The sequence below is a fragment of the Condylura cristata genome, unplaced genomic scaffold (genome assembly GCF_000260355.1).
Source record: "Condylura cristata isolate star-nosed mole 26May11 unplaced genomic scaffold, ConCri1.0 scaffold00065, whole genome shotgun sequence".
NCBI classification, from domain to species: Eukaryota; Metazoa; Chordata; class Mammalia; order Eulipotyphla; family Talpidae; genus Condylura; species Condylura cristata.
The window spans coordinates 94,563-115,523 of record NW_004567166.1 but is presented as its reverse complement, the minus strand read 5'-3'; the positions used below and the strand labels follow the sequence as shown (position 1 = coordinate 115,523).

At 60.9% G+C, this 20,961-nt stretch overlaps 1 protein-coding gene across 1 annotated transcript; it reads right to left on the bottom strand.

Moving 5' to 3' along the window:
• Positions 1-582: 582 nt before the first annotated feature.
• Positions 583-20,648, bottom strand: ELOVL2 (ELOVL fatty acid elongase 2). The gene is made up of 8 exons (XM_012734658.1): positions 20,628-20,648; positions 12,749-12,812; positions 7,844-8,031; positions 6,759-6,836; positions 4,930-5,101; positions 4,364-4,488; positions 4,030-4,164; positions 583-2,298 (listed from the first exon to the last, which is right to left on the bottom strand). The coding sequence occupies exons 1-8, from the start codon at positions 20,631-20,633 to the stop codon at positions 2,173-2,175; spliced, it is 894 nt and encodes a 297-aa protein (XP_012590112.1). The 5' UTR covers positions 20,634-20,648; the 3' UTR covers positions 583-2,172.
• Between the last annotated feature and the right edge of the window lie 313 nt (positions 20,649-20,961).

Genomic DNA, 20,961 nt, shown 5'->3' with positions numbered 1-20,961 from the left:
GGTGTGGGAGCCAGCGCCCCCAGGCACCTCAGGACAGTGCTCCTCCTCCTTCCTGTCTGGAGACTGGGTGGGGAGCAGCTCCCACCCCGGGCTTCTTGCACTTGTCTGGCCTCAAGAGGTCATGCTCCTCATGAGCCTCATGAGCAGGGAGGACCCCTGGGCGGCCTCCCCCACCCCAGTCTCCTGTGCTTCTCGCTGTGCATTGCAGAACGCGCCCGCCCCCCAGCACCAGCTCCCTCATGGTCTGAGGCGGGGCCGATTTGCGGGAATATGGTCATTCCACAGCTTACGAAAGCCAGGGCAGAAGGGACTGACTGGGCATAAAGAGCCCAGCCCCAGTGCCACAGGTGGCCGCTCCCCTCCCTGCAGCCCGCCCAGGTAAGCCCCCGGGGCTCAGTAGCCCAGCACACACCTGGCCCCAGCACAGGCCACAGTGGCCGTTGTGCAGAATTAAGTGTGTCGTGTTGGTCACTAAATACCAGTCGTGCACACACGCCTGAAGACCAGGTTCCGGAAACGCCACAGGTGTCATTTTGGGGTTTTTCTCAAACCCAGGTAAGACACATTGCAGTAGGCTTTACATCAGTGTAAAAATCGATTTATTACACAGTAATCACACAGAGAAAGTGTCTACAGAGAAAGTGGGCTCTCCTGCCCGTGCCCTGCCCTGACCCCGTGGGCAGCAGCCTGCCCCCCAAGCCCAGGGACCCGAGCAAGCCGCCTCCACGGAGCTGCCCCCAGGAAGCCCGACAGCCCCACAGGCAGGCGCTGAGCAAACTCTGTGGGGTCTGGATCTTGGATCACCGCTCAGCCTCATGCCTACCAGGGAGAGGCCCTGGGAAAGAGTTTTGGTTTTTCTCTTTACATCTCTCTTAAGCTGCAAGCTGGCAGCAGGACGCACACTCAACCAGCCAGGGTCAGAGGCCGAGGAGGCAGCTGTTTCTCAGCCCCAGGTGACCCTGGAGGCCTGGTGGGGATGAGGACCACACCCCCACCCAAACCCCCACGCACCAGGAGGCCCAGGGACTCGGTGCCCGACCTGCGGCCTATCTGCTGCCTCGTGGCCACCTGCCCCGCCTGAGACAGCGCCGACAGCGCCTGGCTGGGGCTAGCTGCGACTCTGCTCCCCCGGGCACCAGTGGGCCCTGCGTGACCTGTGCTGCAGCTCAGCTCCAGGCGGAACGAGCACCCAGACAGAGTAGGTGAGGTTCACAATAACAGGGAGGGGCTCCTGGCTGCTCGAGGGGCTCGAGGGCAGGTCCTGAGAGGGCAGCTTACTGGAAACTGAAGTGAGAAAACTTGGTACAAAACCCAGTGCTTTGCCCCAAGGGGTTTTAAAACTAGAGCTCAGGGCGGGGCGGGGCAGGCCCCAGGCCGGGCCACCTGCTTGCGCACTGACTCAGGCCTGCCCTTAGCCTCTCGCCCCTCCTCCCCGGCAGCCACAGGGCAGGCGGCCGTAGGGGACAGGGCAGCCCGAGGGCCGCCCCACTGCCTTCCGCTGGCCGCCACCCCCTGCTCTTGGTGGAATGGTGCAAGGCCCGCCTGTGAATTGCGGCACCACAGGCGCCGGAGGGTGGCCCAGTGGGGGAGCGGGTGGCAGCTGGTCCTGCCCATGAGTCTGAGCCTGGCGCCTCCTGACCGGGTCTGGGGGGCAGGCCCGAGGGAAGCAGAGGGCGGCTCCCCAAGGCTCCCCCAGGAGGCTGACGCAGGTCTTTTACTCAGAAAAATCATCCCTTGAGGAAAAACCAAGCAGAGACTATTCCCGGCCTGTGGCCCAGCTGGTCTGTGAGGGGTGGAGCGGAGCCGGGATGGGGTTGGGGGTAGGGCCAGGGGGCAGGACCCTGCAGCACTGGCGCTTATTGCTAACACTGGGCAGAGTGCCCAGTAGGAAAAGACTTAACTTTCTGCTTTAAACGTTACAACCTGAACAAACTAACTTTTGTTGGCGGACCCGCCGGACGAGCCGCCCTGCTCCAGGCCCAGGCGTCGGCCCTGGGCCGCTGGAGGGAGCCGAGCTGCCCTGAGCAGCCTCCGCTAACAGGCTAACCTAACAGCAGTGTCTTAGTACATTCCAGTGCAAGTGATTTAGAAACGCGAGAGAAGTTAGTGGATGTGGGGCCGAGATCACGGCCCAGTCTGGCTCTGGCCTGGTCCGCGGCCGCCCTGCGGGGCTCACTGGGCCTTCTTGTCCGTCACGCCGTTGGCTGCCGGGCCACGGGCCTTGGCAGAGCCGTTCTGGGCGTCCTTCCCGGCGGGGCGCCCGTCCACGCCTGTCCTCGCCGGCTTCTTCCGGTATGTCTGTGGGTGGTCGGGGAGAGGAGAGGGCCGTCAGCGAGCTTGTGCGGCGGCTGCCAGGAGGGGCTTCCGGGAGAACCGCTCCCGCAGGCCGCGCCAGACCTCTGGCTGCAAGCAAGGTGAAAACCCAGACGGCGCGGGGCTGCACCTCTTTACCGCGGTGCTCAGGGTCCACACGACAGGGCCTGGCACCAGGCCTGCACGAGTGGCGACCCCAACGGGATGTGGCCGTTGCAGAACCGCATGGGCGTGAAAGGGTGGCAACGAGCTCTGGTCTGGCTGGGTGTGGGGCATAAACACCTGACCCGTCGCCTCTATTTTAAAGCAATAATGGAGCGTCCCGTAGAAAATTTGGGAAGAGGCGTGAGAAGACCAGAAGCCGGAGGGGGCTGAGATGTCGGGCACGGTCATTCTGCCAGCCGCAGACACGAGAAGGCCCCACGCTGTGGGGATGTGGGGAAGGCCTAGGCAGGGGCCAGAGCGCCTCAGGCTGAGTCCCCACCCAGCCAGGCAGCTTCCCTCCCAGGCCCGCAGGCCCCTCTCCCAGACCTGCCCCTCAGGCCCAGCGGCTGCCTCCTTCCTTGGACAGCACCTGTCGCCTGCCGGTGTCACTGGTGGCCTCTCTCGAGCCAGAGAGGGGCCCTTCAGGCATTTCTCAGAGGGAACCCAGCACCCCGCATCTCATCAGAGTGACACCACCATGTCACAGCAGATGCACTGGGATCTAGGGGTCCCCTAGTCCCTCCCCACCCCTGTCAGCACCTCCCAGCTAGACTCAACATAGCTTTTTGTTTGGACCCCGCTGAAGTGTCAGCGGGCCCAGCGGGGCGGGGCGCACTCAGGCCAGAGCACCTGCCTGAGCGCACTCCCGCCCGTGGGAGGGCAGAGACGCCCCAGCACAGGGTGTCACCTCTCCTCGGAGCATCTCCTTCCACAGCCGGGGGCCGGGGGACACCCCCCCAGCTTCTGGGGGGACAGGGCTGGCCAAGCAGCCTCTGCACGGGGCCGAGTCCCTTCTCCCTTTCAGGTCTTAATTAGAGAAATGGCAGGAAAGGAAACGTGGCCTCTCCTTGCTGGTCCGCGCTGGTCGCACGGACTGCTCATCCCCAGGCGGTGGCCAGCTGCCCGCAGCTTCGCCCCACACCCTCCCGCGCACACAGGTGCCACCTCGCGGGTCAGCCAGGCCCATGGGCTAGATGGCGGTGTTGCCACAAAAGATCAAATCATGAAATCATGATTTCATGAAATCGTGAAAATGACAGAGACAGGAAGTGGGCCGAGAGCCCTCTGTCCAAGAGGCGGCTGCATGCCGATGGCAGGGCCCTCTCCCGGGGACGCGAGCCAGCTGGCCTGGACGCCTAAAGACCCGTCGCCTGCCCCCCTCGCCCCACAACGCTCTGCCCAGCCCTGCGGGGTCAGGCTCACGGGGCAGAGGGGGAGGCGCAAGTCTCCCCCAGCTCCCAGCTTTGTGCAGACTCGGAAAGGCCGAGCTCGGACAGTGGCTGAGCTGATGCCAAGATCCGCACTCGGCCCGGGAGCCTCCTGGGACCTGCTGGCCGCCTCTGCTGTCCCCCTGCCCCCTCATGCTGGACGGGGGGGTGGGTGGGGCCCAGCTCCGACCTGGGGGCTCGTCAGCCTCATGGCACAGTAGACGGGAGTCCACCCCACTCCCCGTCCCGGCTGCGGTGGCCACGCACGCCCCTGCCACGCGGCCAGTGTAGCCGGCGCACTCACCTGGACGTAGAAGTTGAGGAACAGGACGACCAGGCTCAGCATGTAGGATGACTGGAAGAGCAGGCAGCCGCGGGGGAATCCGCAGGGCCGCACCACGGCGCTCAGCGTGTGGGTGATGGTCAGCAGGAACTGCACCTGCCAGGCCCGCCTGTGAGCGTGTGGGGTCGGTGCCCAGATGCCCACTGCGGCCCGGGGAGGTCGTGGCAGAGCTGCCCACACAGGGGTAGCTGCCCACCGGGGTCAGCAGCCAGGAGGCCACTAAGGGAACACGGGCAGCCCCAGCGCCGGGACCTGGGGCCGGCTGTGGTGGGGGTGGGGGGACGGCTGTACGCACCAGCTGGGCCTGCGTGAGGTACTTCTTCCACCAAAGGTACTTGTGCATGGACGGGAACACAGACAGCCCGTAGTAGGAGTACATCAGGATGTGGATGAAGCTGTTCAGCGTGGGGCCGAAGAAGCCTGTGGGGCAGCACAGCTCAGGGTGCAGACCGCCCCCCAGCCCCAATGGCGCTGCGCCCTCGGCCTCCCCTTGAAGGCAGCGAGGGTGACGGGGTTCCCAAAGCCCAGGACCAGGGTACTCCGAGCTGGCCTGGAGGCCCTGGGCCCAGACTTGCCGGTCTGCCCTCGCGGCTGGGGAGCACTGCTCCGGCAAGCTCTCAACACGGCCACTGCTGGGCTGAGGCCCGGCCCCGCCAGAGGCGCCCATGCTTGGTGGAGAAAGCGGCGCCTCGAGGTCTGCCAAGCACACCCACGGGCACCGGGCCCTGGGGCCGCCCGAGTCTCACTGGAGGTGGGTGCGCTGCCCCAGGGGCGTGAGTGTGTCTGAGGAAAGGCCAACTGTGCTGGGCGGGATGGGGCCCTAGGGTGCCACCCACATGTCGCGTGCCCCCCCACACTCACTCTGCCCACACGGGATCCAGTTCAGGACGCACCACCAGATGTTGAACATGGAGGCGTGGTGGTACACATGCAGGAACGTGATCTGGCTGGTTTTCTTGCGCAAAACAAAGAAGATGGTGTCCAGGAACTCGATGGACTTGGAGAAGTAGTACCACCACAGCACTCTGGCCACCTGCCGGGCACGGGGTGAGCGCGGGGTCCGCCAGGCCCGGCCCCCACACGTCACCCCTCGGAGCAGCCTGAGCCGCCGGCCGCATCCTGACGCAGGTCCAGACCCCGGCCCCGGCCCCGTCACAGGCGTGGGGAGACGCCAGAGGCCCTGTGGAGTGTGGGTGGGGAGACGCGCGGCGGGGCTGGGTCGGAGAGCGCCATGCTCGTCCCGGGAGGCCGGTCACATGGCGTGGACGGCTGCGTGGTGGGCCAGCTCCAGGCCGGAGGGCGTGGTCAGAGCGGTCAGAGACACCGGCCACAGCACTCCGGGGCTCGTGGCAGGAAGGAGGGCGAGAGCAAGCTCACCTTTGCGGTGGAGCTCTTCAGAGAGGTGAACCCTAAGGCTTAGCAGAGGTCTGGGCCCATGCCCACCGGCCCTGCCCCTCAGCGGGGTCCCACTGGCCAGATCGACTCTAGTCCCCGCCATTTTGGGGCGGGACGAATGTGAAAATTATAAGCAAACCCAAGCTATCGTATTGCTCTGGAGCACCGCGCTGGGGACGTGGCTATCTTGTCATCTTTCCGAAGCCCGACCAGGATGTCCCAGGGGCCTGTGGGGGGGCACTGCCCGGTCCCCAAGCCTCTGCTGCCCTCTGTCGCCGACACGCAGCTGTGGCTGGGGAGCCTGCGGCGGGTCTGGGCCGCGTGAGCCCGGCACGGGGTGGGAGCCCTGCGGCCAGGTGGGGTCAGGCACGAGCCCCTGTTGCCCCCCTGCCCGCCCCCTCCCGCAAGGCTGGGGGCTTTCTGCTTGTCACTGTGCGGTCTCCCTCAGTCCCAAGCTGTGGGCGAACTCCCCACAGAAGTCACTCTAAATCTTCCTAAAATGCATTGTGTTTTACCCTCAAAAGGTCACACCAACAGGCCTCCTGGGGCGCAGGGGTCAGTCTCAGGATGTCACTGCTGAGGCCCAAGTCCACCCCCAGCCAGGGAGGGACCCCCAGGGTGCAGCAGACCCTCCTGTCTCCCCGCTGCCCCCTCAGCCTTGGGTTTCAGGGGACCTGCCTGTTCTGCTCCCCACTGTCTCTGGGGCGTCCTCGCACCTTCTGGCCTGCACCCAGCTCTTCTACGCAAAGATAAACTCATCTTGACAGAAAGGTGGCTGACATCTGTTAGTGGCCGCCCACCCCCAGCAGCACGGCGCACCTCAGGGCCCCGCGGCCTGACGGCGCCCGGCTCGGCCGCGGCCCCCGTGTCCCGGGCCCCAGGGCTCAGGGCGCAGGGCAGAGAGTCACAGAACCTGGCCTCCCACAGAGCGCGAGGGCTGCGGCCCGTCTGACCCGGCTTCTGGGCTCGCTCGCCCATCACTGTCGCATGTCAAAGCACACGCCTGCGCCGGGCAGATGCCAGCCACGCCACTGCGGTGGGCGTCGGGACGTCGCCAGCGTCGTGCACGGCCAGGAGGCACTGGCTGTACATTTCTCGCAGTCTGGGGCGCGGCTCTTTCCCGGTTGTAGACTTAGTCCTGACACTGCGTGAAGCCGCCCCCCGGGGTGCATGGGCCGTGCCGGCGCTCTGGCCTGTCCTGCCTCCGCACACGGCGCTGTCTCCTGCTCAGGAGCCGCGGGGCAGGCCGCAGGCCCGGCGGGCACCTCTGCCACTTGGGCAGAGCCCACACTCACCCGGACGTCGGCGGCCCCCGCGCTGGCCAGGTCCTGGCACTGGAGGTTGTAGCCGCCTTCCCAGCTGGACAGGATGAGCTGTCCGGGTCAAAGGGAGACAAGTCAGAACCTGGAGGGAAGCGGCGTTTCCGTTTGTTTCCAGCTCGTGCCGGCTGCAGGTCTGAGCGGCGGCCTCTGAGCTCGCGCTCCAAACCGGGTGCTGGACCGAGCGGTCTGCTCTGAGCCGGGAAGAGCAGGGCAATTCCCCGCGTGGAATCACTAATCGCCACTCACGAGCTACAGGCCAGCAGGCTTCCCAGGCTGCTGACTGGCATGGCCCTCTCCCAGGTGAGGGCGCCCCCTGCGGCACTCCGGCTCTGGGACGTGCACATGGTCCCAGCCAGACCCCTGCTGCCCAGGGCCTGGTGCTTGTCCCACCGCCTGTGTCTCCTGCCTCGGGCCTGGGGCTGTGCTCATGCCCCGGGGCATCCCGGCCAGTGCGCCTCACACAGCCTGAGTGGGCACTGTTCCCCCAGCGCCCGCCCAAGGGCACTGGGCTCAGCGATCCTGCCCAGGCACGTTGGGCCCCTGCGGTCACAGTGCACCAGGTGGGACAGTAAAAGTCAGCCAGGACCTGACTGGGCCGCCGCGCCTGGCACTGTCCACCGCCCCGGCCCTGCGGCATGTGAGCCCGGTTGCACTAGAACCCCAGGGTGTCCTCTGGGGCTGGGTGCTGCCCTGGGTAGCAGGCTGTGTGGCTGGGCGCAGGGAGCCCCCCATCCGTGGCTGTGCTGCAGTTCAGGTCCCCGCCCGTGGAGAGGAGCATGGGGCATGGAAGTCCTCGGGCTCTCCTGGTTTTGTGCACCCCGCCCAGCTAGCCGGCCCGCACCCCTGAGCAGCAGTGCCCAGAGGCGGCAGCCCAGCCCGGCGCGGAGGGGGGCTCATTTCCCGCGGGAAGGCACCGCCTGCCATCTCCACCACAGCCGGGCAGCACTTGGGGGCCGCTGCTGCCCCGCTCGCCAGGCTCCCTGTCCCCCAGTGCACGGAGGGGGACCGTGCACTCCCAGCAGGACCCACGCCCAGGCCTGGCCCACGCCCGCACCTACCTCGGCCAGCATGTAGGCAGACAGCAGGGTGACGCCCAGGTTGTACACGGTCAGGGCGCCCCGGAGGGAGAGCGCGGGCCGGTGCTTCATGTACTTGTTGCCCAGCCAGATGGAGAGCAGGTAAAGGACAGTGAGGCAGAAGGTGGGCAGGTAGGAGTCCAGCAGTAGCCAGCCCCGGACACGTGTGTCTGCAAAGAGAGGGGCTGAGTGCCGCTGAGGATGCACCTCGCAGATGAGTGGGAGGGCTGAGCATGGGAGTCCGCGTCAGGGTCGGCTGCCCCAGCCGGGATGATCCCGCTGTGCAGTTGCCCCGCTGCCTCACGGCCATCTGTGAGGGCACCAGGACCCATGTCCACCCCACACGTCCCTCTGGCCCCCCGACTGCCCTCCACAGGCTGTCCTCACAGACCCTGAGGTGACCAACACACAGTGCCCAGACTCTGGCCCAGCGGATGCCCATAGTGGGACGTGAGCCAGGCGTCAGAGGTCAAGGTCACACTGTCATCTCCAAGGAGATGGTTCCTGTCTATCAGAGCTCTGGGAGTGGCCAGTGCCGGTCCTCAAAGGCAGAGAGCAGGACAGGGCACAAAGACAGGGTCACAAAGACAGGGGGTTGAGTGGGGGGGGGCTCCAATTCAAGGACATGGTGACCAGAGCGCCCTTGGGAGCGGGGCCCAGGCCCCCGGTCTCTTTACACCCCAGCTCTGCTTGGTGCCAGGCAAGGGGGCGCCATGGGGCGCACCTGCTGGGCAGGGAGCTGGGCACACGGCCTGGACCAGAAGCACCACACCCTGCAGCTGTCTGCCACCGTCACTAAAGGGAGTCACAACTGTCCCGACAAAAGTGGGGCCACACACAAGTGACCCCGATACCTCCGTCCAGAGGCGCTCTCTGCCGTGGCTCAGGACGGCCCTGATGAGGCCCCTGGTGGGGCGACATGGCCGGGCAGGGCCTGCGCAGGGCCAGCTGGCTGGAGCACTGACAGGACGGGAGGGCTCGCGGTCACTGCCACCTCGCTACCAAAGACACGTCCACGGAGCAGGCAGTGAAGCCTGGCCTGACCACCCCCAGCACACACATGTCACAGGGCCAACTGACCCCGGGTAGGGCCCGGCCGAGACTGGCCAGGTGTCCGAGTGGACGGGACGCCGCCACCCGGCCTCGCCCCGCCAGCCGCAGGAGGGAGGGCGGGCCTGGTCCCTCTCCCGCAGCAGGTGGTCATGAGACAGCGTGAGTGAGCAGAGGGAAGGCCGCTGTGTTTGAAGCCCTGGCGAAATGACCGTGTGCGCCACGGCCCATTTTCCCAGCCTTTCCACACGCCTGTGAACTGCAGGGGGCCGTCAGCTGCATGAGTCCTCGCAGGAGGGGCGAGGGTGCACAGCACTGAAAATGCCAGCGGCCCCAAGAAAGGCAGGACCAGCCGTCCAGACCAGCAGAAGGCGAGGCGGGGGACTGGCATGGAAGAGTTGGGCACCACTCAGGGAGACAGCTCGCTCCTGGCAGATGCTCCCCGCTGAAGGAGCAGCGAGACTGGTGAGGCGACTCCTACCAAGTCTGAAAACACACGGGCAAGAATCAGTGGTCGGGACTCAATGCTCAGGTCAACCAGACGGAAAGCGAACTGGGAGTCACAGCCGTCAACAAAGAACCAAGTCATGTGGCCTGAAGGACACATACAGGGCACCAAAGAGGATGCACGTTCCTCTCACGTGCACTTGGACACACCCCAGGACAGGCCTCGTGCCAGGCCCCGGGCACGGAGGCTGAAAACATACCGAGAGTCCCCTTGGTCTCAAAGCAGAAAACCACCACAGAAAGCAAGCGGGAACCTCTCCTGTGTGGAGACTTGAGTGACGCCCCCAAGTGGTTACTGGTGGGGGGGGGGGGCAGAGGGAATTAAAAAGCACCTGGCGCCCAACGAAAATAAGGACATAAGCTACCAGGCCTGCGGCCAGGGCAAGCGCAGCCCTGGGGGGAGGCACAGCACACTCACACACCTCCCGCTCCCCAGAGGACTTCAACCAGACAACAACAACACAAAACCAGGGGCCAGGAGAGGGAGGAAACAATCAAAATCACAGCAGGGCCCTCCCTGGTGGCGCAGCGGGTTAAAGCACAGCACTGAGAATCTGAGGCCGCTTCCGCATGAGTTGGATCCCCGCCTGCCCCGGAGGTGACCACATGGCACAGCAGACCTCTCCTGACCCGCCCGCTGCTCCCCTCAGCAGTGGACTTCGTCGATCTGCCTGTTCTGCTCCCCACTCTGTCTCTGGTGAAGCCTCTCGCCGCTCCTGAACCTCTGGCCTATACCCCAGTTCTGTATGCACAAATAAATCTTTTTTTTTTTTTTTAAAGATTTATTTATTTATGCACACAGACTGTGGGGTATAGGCCAGAGGCTCACGCCATTGCCATGCAGCACAGTGCTGGAGTCCTGGCCAGAGCCATCAGGTGAGAGAAAGACATAAAGGGAATCCAAATCAGAAAAGGAGAAGTGGAACTATCACTATTTGCTGATGCCATGATACACGCCACTAAAAACTATTAGAAATAGTAAATCAGTAACTTGGCAGGTTATAAAATCAATTTATAAAAATATGTTGCTTTCTAGGCCTTCCTGGTGGCACGGGGGGTAAGTCTCAGAGTTAACAAGCTATCGCCAGCCAAGCAGCAGAGTACACACAGAGCGCAGCAGACCCCTCCTGTCTTGCCTGATGCTTCCCACTGCACAGTGGAGTTCATGGAGCTGCTTGTTCTGCTCCCCACTCTGGGGAATCCTCCCACCCCTGCACTTCTGGCTACACCCCAGTTCTCGTATGCATAAATAAATAAATCTTTTTTTTTTTTTTATAAGTTGCTTTCCTACATGCAAACAGTGAACTACAAGAATCAGGAAAACAATCCCCTTTCCTCCCACATCAAGAAGAATTAGTACCAAGGAGTAAACAAAGGAGGTGAAGGAGCCGCACAACAGAAACTATAAGGCACTGTTAAAAGAAGTGGATGAAAACACAAATGGAAAGGTGCTTTCTGCTCATGGATCAGAAGAATTAACTCTGATAAAATACCATTTGACCCAAGGCAATATACAGATGCACTGCAATCCCTATCAAGGTTTCCATGACACCTGAAATTCATATGGAAGCACAGAAAGCCCCAAGTAGCCAAGGCAATCCTGACAAAGAGGAGTAACAATGTCGGTATCACACGCCTAGACCCCAAAGCTACAGTCATTACAGGAGTGTGGGGACACGGGGAGCCCACGGTAGGCCCACACTAGTACGGGCGATGAATCTACGAAGAAGCAAAGAACACACACCGGAGCAAGGAAAGCCTCAAGAAACGGTGCTGGGAACGCTGACGGCTACAGGCAGAAGAGTGAAACTGGGCCACTGTCTTACACCACACACAAAAACTAAGTCAAAAAGAGCAGAAACAGCAAGTGTGAGGATGTGGGGGAAAGGAAGCCACTTACGCAGCGAGAGGGAATGCAGACTGACTCAGCTCCCGCGGAAAGCAGTGTGTTAGTTTCTCAAAATGCTAAGAACAGATGTAGCCTGTGACCCAGCAATTCCACTCCTAGGTATCTACCTGAAGAATGCAAAATCACTGATTTGAAGGGATATTTGCACTTCCATGTTCACTACAGCCCTCCTCACAAAAGCCATGTTTGGAAACGACCTAAATCCTCAAAGACAGATGAGCGACTTAGGAGAAAGCAGTCTATGTGCACACTGGAATATGACTGAGCTACAAAAAAAGATAAAATCTTGCCATTTGAAGTCAAATACTTAATGATGGCATTCATAAATGGGATATAAGAAGTAACACAGGGGAATGGACACAGCCAAAGCGGTACAAACCAGCAGGGAGGCTCCTGGGGGAAGCAGGGGAGAGCAAAGGCAAGAGGCTCCGAGCACTGTGGTGGAAGACTGTGAAGGGCGTGACCTGCACCTGAGACTTACAGTGTCATCGACCGTGTCACCACAGTAAAAAGTACAGTGAAAAAAGGTCGCTGCCACAGACTTGAAAATCAGGAAAACCTCTCCCCGTCCCGGCGGCTGAGGAACGAGCGTGGGTGTGTGGCCCGGTGAGGGAGCAGGCGCCCTTGAACCGTGTGCTCGGGACAGATTCGCCCGCTTCTCCTGGAACACTAACAGGCTGTGGAGGCCGTGGAGACCATGGACCCAGACCTGTGCCCGAGCAACTGACCTCAGGCATGCCCAGAGGAGACAACAGGGTGGGGAAAGAGATGGCCCCAAGGGAGCCCCAACCCGCAAATGCTGGGGAGAGCCTCTAGAGGTTGAGTCAGAAGGTCTCATGCGCCTGCATGCCTAAGGGGGAGCCGGCCACTGCAGAGGCCGCAGGGGTGGGAGCAGCTGGGCTGCAGCCTTGCAGCTGGCCAGTCGGTGTGTCCACGCCCCACAGGATTCAGGTTAAGCTGACCCCAAGTGACAGGGCAAAGTGATGGGGATGAGGAGAAGCAGGAGGTCACAGCTACGGCCCATGACCAAGGGAGAGATGACTGCACTGGGCGGGGGGTGCTGGGGGTGAGGAAGCGGCAAGAGCATGGATGGGTCACTGCAGTGATGGAGGGCAGGCACTGAGAGGCTGGCACCCCCGCCTCAGCCTGGGTGAGCACAAGCACAGGTCTTTGAAGAGGCGCAAAGTCCAGAATGGAGCAGAGGAGGTAGGAGCCGGCGTGGAGGGGTCGGGCTGGGGAGATGGAGCCGGTGCGGGAGGCAGGGCTAGCTAGGTCTGGGAAGGGGCCTCACGCTGGGGCTCTGGGACGTCCTGGGGAGGGCGGGTGTCCTGACAAGGCAGGCGCATCCTGAAGTAAACACACGCTCGATATGACAACCGTCTCCCCCACTTGGGTCCCTATATTAAGGAGGTCTCACTTACCTCGAGGCCCAAACATATTGTCCAAGAAAGCGTTGACCTGGTCATCAAAGGCCTTCAGGTGCTCCTGAGAAGACAAGGAAGCCCCAGGTGAGGCCTTGAAGGCGAGTCCGTGAGGAGCGGTCTCAGGGGCTGAGGCTGTGCTGCAGGCCCCCAAGGGAAGCCGAACCCTGAGAGGGCACCACCAGGCCCAGCCCCCCGGCCTGGCCATGCTGCCCTCAGCAGCCTGCAGAACTGTGGGGAGGGGCGAAGCGAGCCGGACAGCACCCCGAGGCCGCTGGATTTTCTGGCGAAGTCCCCATCCCAGCCCCACTCATGGGCACAGGCAGAACGACTCTGAGAATCTCGGGTTGGCCAACAGGAGGCGCCCTCCTCGGGCTGCACGCTCAGCTCCTCTGAGAGGACAGACCCGATGGAGGGAGGATCCTGAGGGGGCTGGCAGCGGCCCTGCCCCACTGGGGCAGCCAGGCCAGGGGGCTGTGGGGTCAGGCCCGGGAGCCTTGGATGTGGCCTGCGGGTTCTGCCAGCCGCGCGCCTCCGCCCCACTCCCAGGGACTAGTCAGGGAAGCTTGGGGAGCCTCGCTGTGGGAAGCCGGTGTAGGGCGCAGGACACGCGGGCCCTGTGGCAACTGCCCTCTGCCTCCCGCCCCCACCCCGGCTCCAGCGCGGAACTGGTGTCTGCCAACCGCCTGTACTTGGGCAGCGAGCTGCCCAGCGAGGCGCTCAGCTGCCCAGCCCCGGCTGACTCCACCTGCCCGCGGCCATTCCCTAGGGGGCCCCGGGCCCCGGGCCCCGGCGCACAAGCACCCACAAGCCGCCGCCTGCTGCGGGAGCAGAGGCCTCGACCTTCCCCATTTGTTTGCTCAGGTCAAACTCCACCGTCCACACTGGTACTTAGGAAGCCCCACCGGGGGTCTCGGAGGCAGGAGCAGTCCCTGCTCCTCTCCGCAGGAACTGGGCGAAGAGGAGCAGAGAGGGACGGGGCAGAGGTGGCACGCTGCTCCTCTCGGGCCGCCGGGTCACCCCAGGGCCAAGCTCAGGTGACGTGGGACAGGGTTCCAGATGCGCGCGGGGTCACGGGGGAGAGGGTCACAGAGCACGCGACACCTCGTGGAGTCAGCAGATGGCGCCTTCCTGACATCACCCCGGGGTGAGGTAGCAGCAAGGCCGACCTCAGAGACAATAGTCTCCGGAGGCGAGGCCGGGCCGGGCAGCGAGGGTAGCCAGTGTGGCCGGGATTCTCATCAGAAGCAAAGCAGTGCAGGATGGCCATGCAGAGGCGGGCGTAAGGAGTGCATGCGTAGGTATGGACGTGCAGGGGTGAGCGTGAGGGGTGGGCGTGCAAGGGTGGATGTGAGGGACGGGTGGGCATGAGGGGAGGGCCTGCAAGGGTGGGCGCGCCAGTGTGGACATGCAGGGGTGGGCGTGCAGAGATTGACGTGCAGGGGTGGGAGGCAGACATGAACCTGGCGGTTGTGGCCGCTTGTGAGCAAACCCAGAGCTGGGTGCGGGGTGTCTGGGAAGAGGAGAGCGTGATGCCCACAGACCAGGGCGTGGTGTGGATGAGGCGGCCAGCGACACGGGGTGCCTCGGTGTCCCGTGCCCGCTCTGGCCACTGCCCGATCGCCTGGAGAGACAAGCTGTCTGGGGCCCGCGGACTCGCCTTCCTAAGTCTGAGACCAGGGCAGAGCTGTGACTGCAGGTGAGGCGCTGGCAGGAGAGGGGCCTGGAGCCTGTGACCAGCGTCCTCCCTTTGCCCGGGGGACTCCCAGGGCCTCATGGTGGGTGTTGTGTGGCTTACAGATGTGGAAACAGACCCCAGCGCGTGGGCCAGGCACAGCAGCGCCCCCCACACAGCAGGACGGGCCCCCCGGGAAAGGCGCAGGCCAGTGCCCTCGAGTCCGTGTCTGTGTGTTCATCTCAACGTGAAAACCCCAAAACAGAGGAGACCCTCATGCGCTGGGCACCAGCCACCGCTGACCAGACAGCAGACGGCACAGACCGGCGTGGCCCTGCGTGGGGGTGAGGAGGCGACTGGTCGGCTGCGTGGTCGGGTGAACCTGCAGGTCAGTAGCACTGCGTGAAACGAGTCGGCTGGAGGCATCGAGTGAAATCTCAGGCCGACTCACGAGACAGTAGAGGTAGGGGAGGGGGAGAGACTGTGGACAAGGGTGGACACGCGGCCAGGCCTGGGTGCCACCGCTGCACGCAGTGTGACGCTGTTTCCTCGATTGGTGACGACAGAAAGGCTCTCCCTGGGTAGTCCCGCTGTGCCCTGGAAGCCCCTAGAGCTCCCCCCAGCCCTCGGAGCCCCCAGAGGGGAGGGTGAGCACAGGTGGGGGGCGGCCTTCACGTCGCAGCAGTGGGGTGGGCCACAGGCAGGAAGGGGGTGCCCCGGGCCAGTCCATCACAGCCCACACAGGACCGGCAGGCACCTAAGCGTCAGCCGGCCCTGTGCTGTCACGTCCAGTCGCTTCCAGAGGCCATGAGTACCACTGTCCACAGCTGTGTAGCTGAGGAGCCCTGAGGCCCCTCCCCAGCCAGGGGCCACGCTTCACTCCGGTGGGCCCAGAGCGTCTGTGTGTCGGGCTGGACGTCGGTCCTCACGCACTGGCCAGAGTGCCTCTGGCTACAGTAAAAGCTGTGGGTCCCAGCAGTTTCTATTACATAAAAACTGAGGTGCCGGGCCCAGGGGGTGCTGGCAGCCTATGCGGGAGCGGGTGTGAGGCTCCCCGTGGCCCACTCAGACCCTGCGCACTGGCCCGTCCGGACGCCCACTGCACCGGGTGTCTTAGGTCAGGAGCTGCTGCCGTGCCCAGAGCAGGGCTCCCGCTGCGCCCGCCAGGTGGTGATGCCTGGGCGCAGTCTCCCCAAGAAGGATCCACGTAAGGCGGGTAGACAGCCCAGGAATTCATGAGCATTCTGTCGTGAAAAATAAAGAAAAACAGCCCCCAGACTAAGTCCTTCACGTTAGGCCCCCTGACACGGACCCCTCGCATCACCACAACTCAGCCTGCCTGGTGTGAGCACGGCAGGGCCAAGCTCCTGGCAGCGCTAGGCCCAGTGCAGGACCAGCCCCCGCCTGCCCCGAGGGCTGCAGCCGGGAACTGTCTTTGCTTTGCTGCTGACCGGCCTCCCTGCCATCCTGACCAGCCCGCCAGGGAGCGGGACAGAATGGGGAGGTGTTGTCAGAGATGGCAGGGCCCCCGCGACCGCTTGGCCTCCTGAGGGTGAAGCCCCCGGAGCTGGTGGGGTGCTGTCTGAGGGAAGCAGCCAGATCTTCTGGTTGCTCAGGTGCCTTTCTTGCCACCAGTATTGTCCAAGTAGCGTCCTGCAGTCCAAGGGTATGGAAGTAAACCCAACACTGATTTGCTAACACTCCTGTCTCATGTCAAGATATTCAGTGACGGCCTGGATTGAATGAGTAAGACACTTCCGCTACCCAGAAAGCACGTCTACCCGCCCTCAGGGGAAAGAAGGGCCTCGGCACTCCACAGGGCATGAGGGCCAGAGCCGCTGCTGAGGCTGCAACACGAGACATTTGTAATGATTTTTACAACTTCTGCTGCTACAGGAAGCGCTGAGAATGCAGACGTCCTTGGACTCTAACCCGGCCAGAGCACCGCTGCATTCAGGACACCCTGGAAGCGGACCAGCCCCTGGGCTCGGGACATGGGAAAGGACACAGCTCTTCCGGCAGTGAGGCGATGAAAGGAGGCTCTGTGCGGTGTGCTCTGGTTACCAAGGGCTAGCGGGGCAGGCGGCAAGGGCAGTGGGAGGCTCTGGAATGCCGACACAAAGGAAAGCTGTTCATGCCTTGGGAAAAAGACGGCCCACGCTCACACCTCATTGTTAAGCCTCAGTCTTATCTCTGCTAGTTCACCCTCCTCTGAACCATCTGAGGAGCCCAGCGTTTACCACCATATCAGACTCAAGCTCGAGTTGTCCATCATGGGGGCAGATTTCCCCTCCCCAGCCCTCGCCAGCCACCTGGGGGCAGCTGGGCCACCTGGAGCGCCCTCCAACGGCATCACCTGCCTCCTCTCTGGCCCCGCAGTGCATCACCCTGGGGGCAGCTGAGCCCACTTTGCACCAAGGGGGCCTGACAGCTCCAGGGGTCACGGAACTCTGCTTCTGGTCAGGCTGAGTACTCCTGCCAGGCACCTCCTTTCTCCATGGTTAGCGTATCAGCATTTGACGCAGGGCCCAGTAGGCCCCCAAAAACACTGCGCAGGGCGGGGTGGGGCGGGGCGGCTAGGGAGTGGCAGAGGCAGCCAGCGGCCGAGCCTGCTGCCGTGCTCTGTGGGGCGCGGCTCCACTGCCCGCTGGCAGCGCCTCTGCGCTCTTCTGTCCGGGCCTACCTGAGCTGTGCTTCCACGGAGGTTAGCTGAGCGCTTTCATGAGCTCCCACTGTTCCTACTGCTAAGTCAGTTCTCCTCGATGGAGAACAGGAAGATACCGTAGTGTCTCAATATCCCCTACATAAGCGGGACATCCAATGTCACCACCCCCAGCCACACAGTGATGCCATTTTTGTCTCTCTAAAAATTTTGATGCTACCCGAGTTGCAAAGAAAATGTGAACTGGGACTACATCAAACTAAAGCTGTATGGGAGAGAGACAGTGACCAAAATGAAGAGACACCCACTGAGCAGAGAGAGTATCTGTATGCCGTAGTGTGGGCCAGCTGATGGCAGAGATCCCCAAAGGGCCCAGAGGAAGCAGTCCAGCGAAACATGGGCAGAAGACCAGACTTCTCCAAGACGACATGCAGACAGGCGTGTGAAAAGATGCCCATCAGCACTTAGCAGGGAAATGCCAATCAAAACCACAGTGGGACACAACCTCCCACCTGTGTGAATGGCCCAGAGCAAAAAAATTCCACAGATAAGTGTCGGGAAGGGTGGAGAGAAAAAGGAACTCTCTCACATTGTTGGTGGGAATCTAGACTGGCCCAGCCACAGTAGAAAGAAGTGTGGAAATTCCTTGAAAAATGAAAAATGGATCTACAGTATACCCAGCAAATCCACTCCTAAGGTATCCACTCAAAAAGCACAAAAACACTAGTTAGAAAGGACACCTGCACCACTATGTTTATTGCAGCACTATTTACAAGAGTCAAGGTATGGAAACAACCTAAGTGTCCAGAAGAGATGAATGGATCGAGAGGATGTTGTCTATACATGCTGTGGAATACTACTCGGTCGTCAAAAAGGATGAGCTCATTCCATTTCAGCAACATGGATGGAGCTGGAAGGGATGGTGGTCAATTAATTAAGTCAGAAGAATAAAGAGAAATGTCAGATGGTTTCACTTACATGTGGACTATAGAAAAAACAAAGGGTTAAAGACAAACTCGGAAAGCTGACCAGACAAACTCAGAAAGCTGACCAGATACCTGAGGCATCCAAGAGAGGAGGGGAGTGGAAAGGTCACAGGGACTAGATTTTGGGTACTCTGGTGATAGGAGCTTCAGGGACACCTGAGGAAGAAATCCTGGACTGTCAAAATATTAATAAGGATGTAACAATGGCCCTTCATTCAAAAAAATGTAAAAATAAACTATAAATCAGCATTGAATTTAAAAAGCGTGAGGCTACTATTAGAAACAACAGAGCAAGCATACTCAGGTAACAAACCGGTGCAGTCTGATGCAGTGGGTAAGGCATGCCAGGGCGTGGCCTGGAGCCAGCGGGGGTCTGACCCAGTGGAAGGGATGCAGTTGCCCGGCTGTGAGGTGACATGGTGGTGGTGAGTCCCTTCAGCCACTTCCTCACCACCTCTGTCAGTCCTGCGAGTGCTCATCTTCAGGGAGGCTGTTGTGGGGGCAGGAAGGGGCTCTGGGGGACTAGCGTCTAGTGGAACCACCACAGACGTGTGCTAAGCCGAGCCGGGGTCAGAGCGAGCAGCAGACTCTTGTTCTTTTGGACATGGCTGCTTTCTGGACGTGCATCATGGAGGGTAGGAGGGCAACTCTGGGACACAGTGGGGTCGCGCCTGGGGCCTCACTACCGAATCCTGGCCAAAGTGAGTCTGCAGGGAAGGAGACCACCCTGGGCCCTGGTCTGCAGTGGGAGGCGGCATGTGCGGGGAGCAGCCCGACCAGGACCATCTGTTCCTGAAAGGGGACAGCTGGGCTCCGCTGGCACAGCCAGGCAGCTGGTGAATGCAAGGCCCACAACCCTTGCATCCCCACCTGGCCAGCAGCAGGGTGTCCACCCACGCTCCACAGGAGGCACCGGGTCTAAGCCCAGAGATGTGGTCTCCTCCCTGGTACCAACCCGCTCTGGTGCCAGAACCTCAACTGCGTGACACAGGGAAGAACTCCCTCCTGGCGGAACCCGACTCACTGCAGCTGAGGGTGGAGACTGAGTGCCAGAGCCTGCTCCCATACTGTAGCCGGTGGCCTGCACAGCCCATGCCATGGTGGCCAGCCTCTGGGCTCTAGGTCAGGACCCCCAGATGGTGGTGACATGGGCCCTGGCTACCTCATCAGCAGCAGCCTGGACTCACAGGCCCTTACTGTTATGGTGTTCTCCATGGGATCGTTTGTTTTCTACCACTGAGGTTGGTGGAATGCGTGTGGTCAGAGACGGCTGCACAGCCAATAACATGAACGTGAGAATTACAGACAGGGTCAGGACTCAGGACAATACATAGGGAAGCAATATTCACGTCCCAAGGGACCCAGAAGGAGGTGCAGAGAAAGGGATAGAAAACCTCCTTTAAGAAAGAACTGAGAAGCCCCCTGACCTAGGAAGCCGCCATCCTGGTCCAAGCAGCCCAAAGCCCCAACAGCAAATCCAGGAAGGCCCTCCAGGATGACGAGTGTGTGAGCCGCCAGCTGCGGGTGATGGGAGGGGCCTGGACGCAGGGCAAGGTCACACTCTGGTCTGTTCTTGGGCATCGCAAGGCAGAAGCCTTGCAGAAAGCCTTGTAGACCAGAGAGGAATGGCTGGAGACATATAAAGCACACAAAGCCAACATACCTTACTTTACCCAGCCAGACTATCATTCAGGACCAAAGGAGGGATAAAAAAGTTCACAGCAAAGCGAAAATCAAGAATTTGTCTCCACTAAATCAGGCCTGAGAGAAGTATTAAAGGGACAAATAACACATTTTATTTAGACGCTATCAGACACCAAAATCATATAACTTGAGAAGGGAGGATATAAAACATGAACCATCAGAACAAGTGGAAGATCAACTGTTCAACAGGTCACGAGCACAGCTGCCACACAGACCTCAGTATCAGTTCTGGACCAAGAGCCATAGAAGAAATCTGTAAGACAATGGAAATGACTTTGAAAACACACAGGGAAAATGTCAAAACATAAGTGAAAAAGAGACAAATAAAAGAACAAACTATGAAAGCATCACAAGAATGTGAAGTGGCTATAAATACACATCTACTTCATTACAGGACTTCATAAGTGAATGCTGTCAAACCTGCAGGGGGAAATTCTGCCTATCTCTTCAAAAAGAGTCAGAGAGCAGTGAGCACCTTCTAATACATTTGTGAGGCCAGCGTTACCCTCTTGCCAAAACCAGACAAGGACACTCACAAAACAAGATGACAGGCCGTTACCTACGATGACTGCTGACAAACAAGTTCTCAAGAAAACACTAGCAAATGAAACCCAACAACCCAGTGAGAGGAGCATGCACTATAGCCGGGTGGGGTTTACTCCAGGGAAACAGGCTGGTTTAACACAACCCACGTAACAATCCATCAGCTCCACAAACGCAAGGATACTCAGGTCTGTTTCTACCAGCGAGCGAGCGCCTCGGACAAACCGCAGCGCCAGCACCTACGGGCCCTGACAAGGTGGTGTGGAAGGATGTAGCTCAGTACCTAAGGGTCACATAACAGAAACTCACCCTCATGGCATACTCAGTGGTGAAAAACTGCAAATCTCCCTTAAGATCAGGACCACATTTATCACTTCTGTTTAATTTAGTACAGAGGTTTTACCTAGATCAGAAAAGAGTAGTAAAATAAAGGAATTCAGCTAGAAAAACAAAACTGTCATTATTTACAGATGCTAATAATGAGAAAAGCCCAAAGACTACATAAAAACTTCAGAAATGGGGGCCCTCTTGGGGCACCGGGGTTAAGCACAGCACTATGGAGCTGGCTGCAGCAGCAAGCCCAATACCCGGCCAGGAAGTGACCCCGGGACACAGCAGACCCCTCCTGTTTCCCTGCTGCCCC